The 2223-nt window shown below is 37.7% G+C and overlaps 1 protein-coding gene across 1 annotated transcript; it reads left to right on the top strand.

Annotated features, from left to right (window-relative positions):
• The first annotated feature begins 620 nt into the window (after nt 1–620).
• Nucleotides 621–1553, top strand: LOC141180570 (olfactory receptor 1496-like). Its single transcript, XM_073660668.1, has one exon. It carries the CDS (start codon nt 621–623, stop codon nt 1551–1553), a length of 933 nt encoding a protein of 310 aa, XP_073516769.1.
• The last annotated feature ends 670 nt before the right edge of the window (nt 1554–2223 follow it).

The raw sequence follows: 2223 nt of genomic DNA, 5'->3' as shown, positions 1-2223 counted from the left end.
CCTTCAAAGGACCTGCTGCCAGTCTGGTGTACCTTCAAAAAAGCTTAATTTCTGAAAAAACCTTTTCAGCAAGTTGAAATAGAGAGGGTTGTGATCCAGAGAGATCTATAGTGAATACACTGAATCTGAATGAGTTCTCTCCTTGTGCGTTGTGATCATTTTGTTTTTCTTACCTTTGGGAGTTTATAAAAACATGGTTGGTCCTCAAAAATTATTGGACTATAAAACATAGTTATGGTCTGCTGACTTTTTTATAATCTCCATGAGTTACTTTTCTCTACATCAGATGACTTTAAAGTGCCTCTTGTATAGACTACTCAAATCTCTTTTGCAGACATCGAACTACAAAGAAATACTGGAGTCTTCATTCTATTAGCAGAAGCGCCTCTCTGGATCATAACCCTCTCCGAGGCAGCTTGTAGCAATCATCTCCACTTGGAAAGAAGGCTGTTGTTTGTGAGAAGAGTACTTAGAGGATCACTATCATTTCATATTCTCTATGTATCACCCCTGTGAAGTAAAGTGATGGTGGAAAATGTGGGAACTGAGCAATGTCTAATGACTCTTACCTTTTAATTTGCAAATTGATAATTTTCTCAATGCCTTTTTCTTCCACAGAGATGACAACACTGAACAATTATACCTATGACTTATTTATTTTGAACTTTCCTACACATGCAAAGAATAAATCATGCTTATCTGTTATCTTTGTCCTGGTATACATGACGGGAGTGTTGTCGAATGCATTGACAATTTTAGTCATATATAATGATGCGCAGTTACAAACCCCCATGTATCTATTCTTGTGTAATTTATCTATGATTGACCTCTGCTACACAACCATCACTGTTCCCAAGTTAGTTCACATGTTCCTGAGTGGGGACTACACAATGTCCTTTGCTCAATGCTTCACTCAGATGTACTTTTTCAGTCACATGGCTACTACGGAGGACCTAGTGCTTTTCATTATGGCTTATGATCGATATGTCGCCATTTGTAACCCTCTACATTATCACAGTGTATTGAGTAAGAAGAACTGTATCCTGTTCATGTCTATTGCCTGGATATCAGGGTTTGTAAATTCCTTTGTAGTAATCTTAGCTTCATCCAAAGCACCAATGTGTTATTCTAATATGGTCTCACAGTTCTTCTGTGAATACAAAGCCTTTGAGAAAATCTTCTGCCCCAATGCTCGTTTTCAGTTAATTAGCTACCTGGAAGCTTTGATCTTTGGTCTCAGTCCATTTATGGGCAGTCTGATATCTTATATTAAGGTCATCATTGTTATCCTACATATTAGGTCTAGTGATGGAAGAAAAAAGGCTTTCTCCACCTGCTCATCCCACCTCATGGTCCTCAGTATGTGTTATGGCACCTGGATCTCTGTGTATATAATGCCACCATCAGAATTCACTCGAGATTTTGAATTGACCCTTTCTGTTCTGTATACAACTGTAACTCCCATGTTGAACCCTGTGGTATACAGCATACGGAATAAAGATGTAAAAAGAGCTGTACTGAAACTAGTGGGGATTAAAATCCCAGAAGAATAAGATCATTCTCTACATATATTTGAAAACTAAGGTTATGTTCACCTTACATTTTGGCCAAATGGTCATGAATTCATTGAATTTAGATGAGTTTCCCCACAAAAGCCATAGTGTTCAAATAATCAACAGAATTCCTAACATTCAACTTTGGACTTTGGACTACATTTGAGGCTGTTTTTTTTTATAACTGTATTCGTCTTTGTTTCACTGTGCTATTGTTTGTGACTTCAAAGACAGTTATGGCCTAAAAAAGTAAAAAAGGTTCCGAGTCCAAAGTTGCATGTTTCATTTGGAGGATCTTTGAGTCTTGCACAGTACCCCAATGGAGTCACAAATGTGTGGCTAAATATGTCATTCATGTTATTAAGTATTTGGACCAAAAAGAGCACTTTTCTCTTAGAGACAGCAGTCGAACATCTCCAGTGCTGAACCCTGCAGCCTTTACATGATTTTTTTATATATCCTTTTGCTCAATCTTGAGCCATGGTGACTTAATTGATTAACAATCTGCAGAAAAATCAATCTTGTGTAAGCCTAGAAAGCTCCACCAGGGTCTTCTCCACCGGTATCTTTATAGCATTAAGATATTGGGTTGCTGAGCTTCCTATTCGCCTCTTCCTTGTATTCTTCTGACCATGATATGCTTCTCTGGTGATTGCTATCTTCAAATGAT

Source organism: Phyllobates terribilis, unplaced genomic scaffold (assembly GCF_046119375.1).
Source record: "Phyllobates terribilis strain yellow unplaced genomic scaffold, ASM4611937v1 Scaffold_33__1_contigs__length_13283291, whole genome shotgun sequence".
Lineage (NCBI taxonomy): Eukaryota > Metazoa > Chordata > Amphibia > Anura > Dendrobatidae > Phyllobates > Phyllobates terribilis.
The sequence above is the reverse complement of the archived record's forward strand: the minus strand, read 5'-3'. Positions and strand labels throughout refer to the sequence as shown.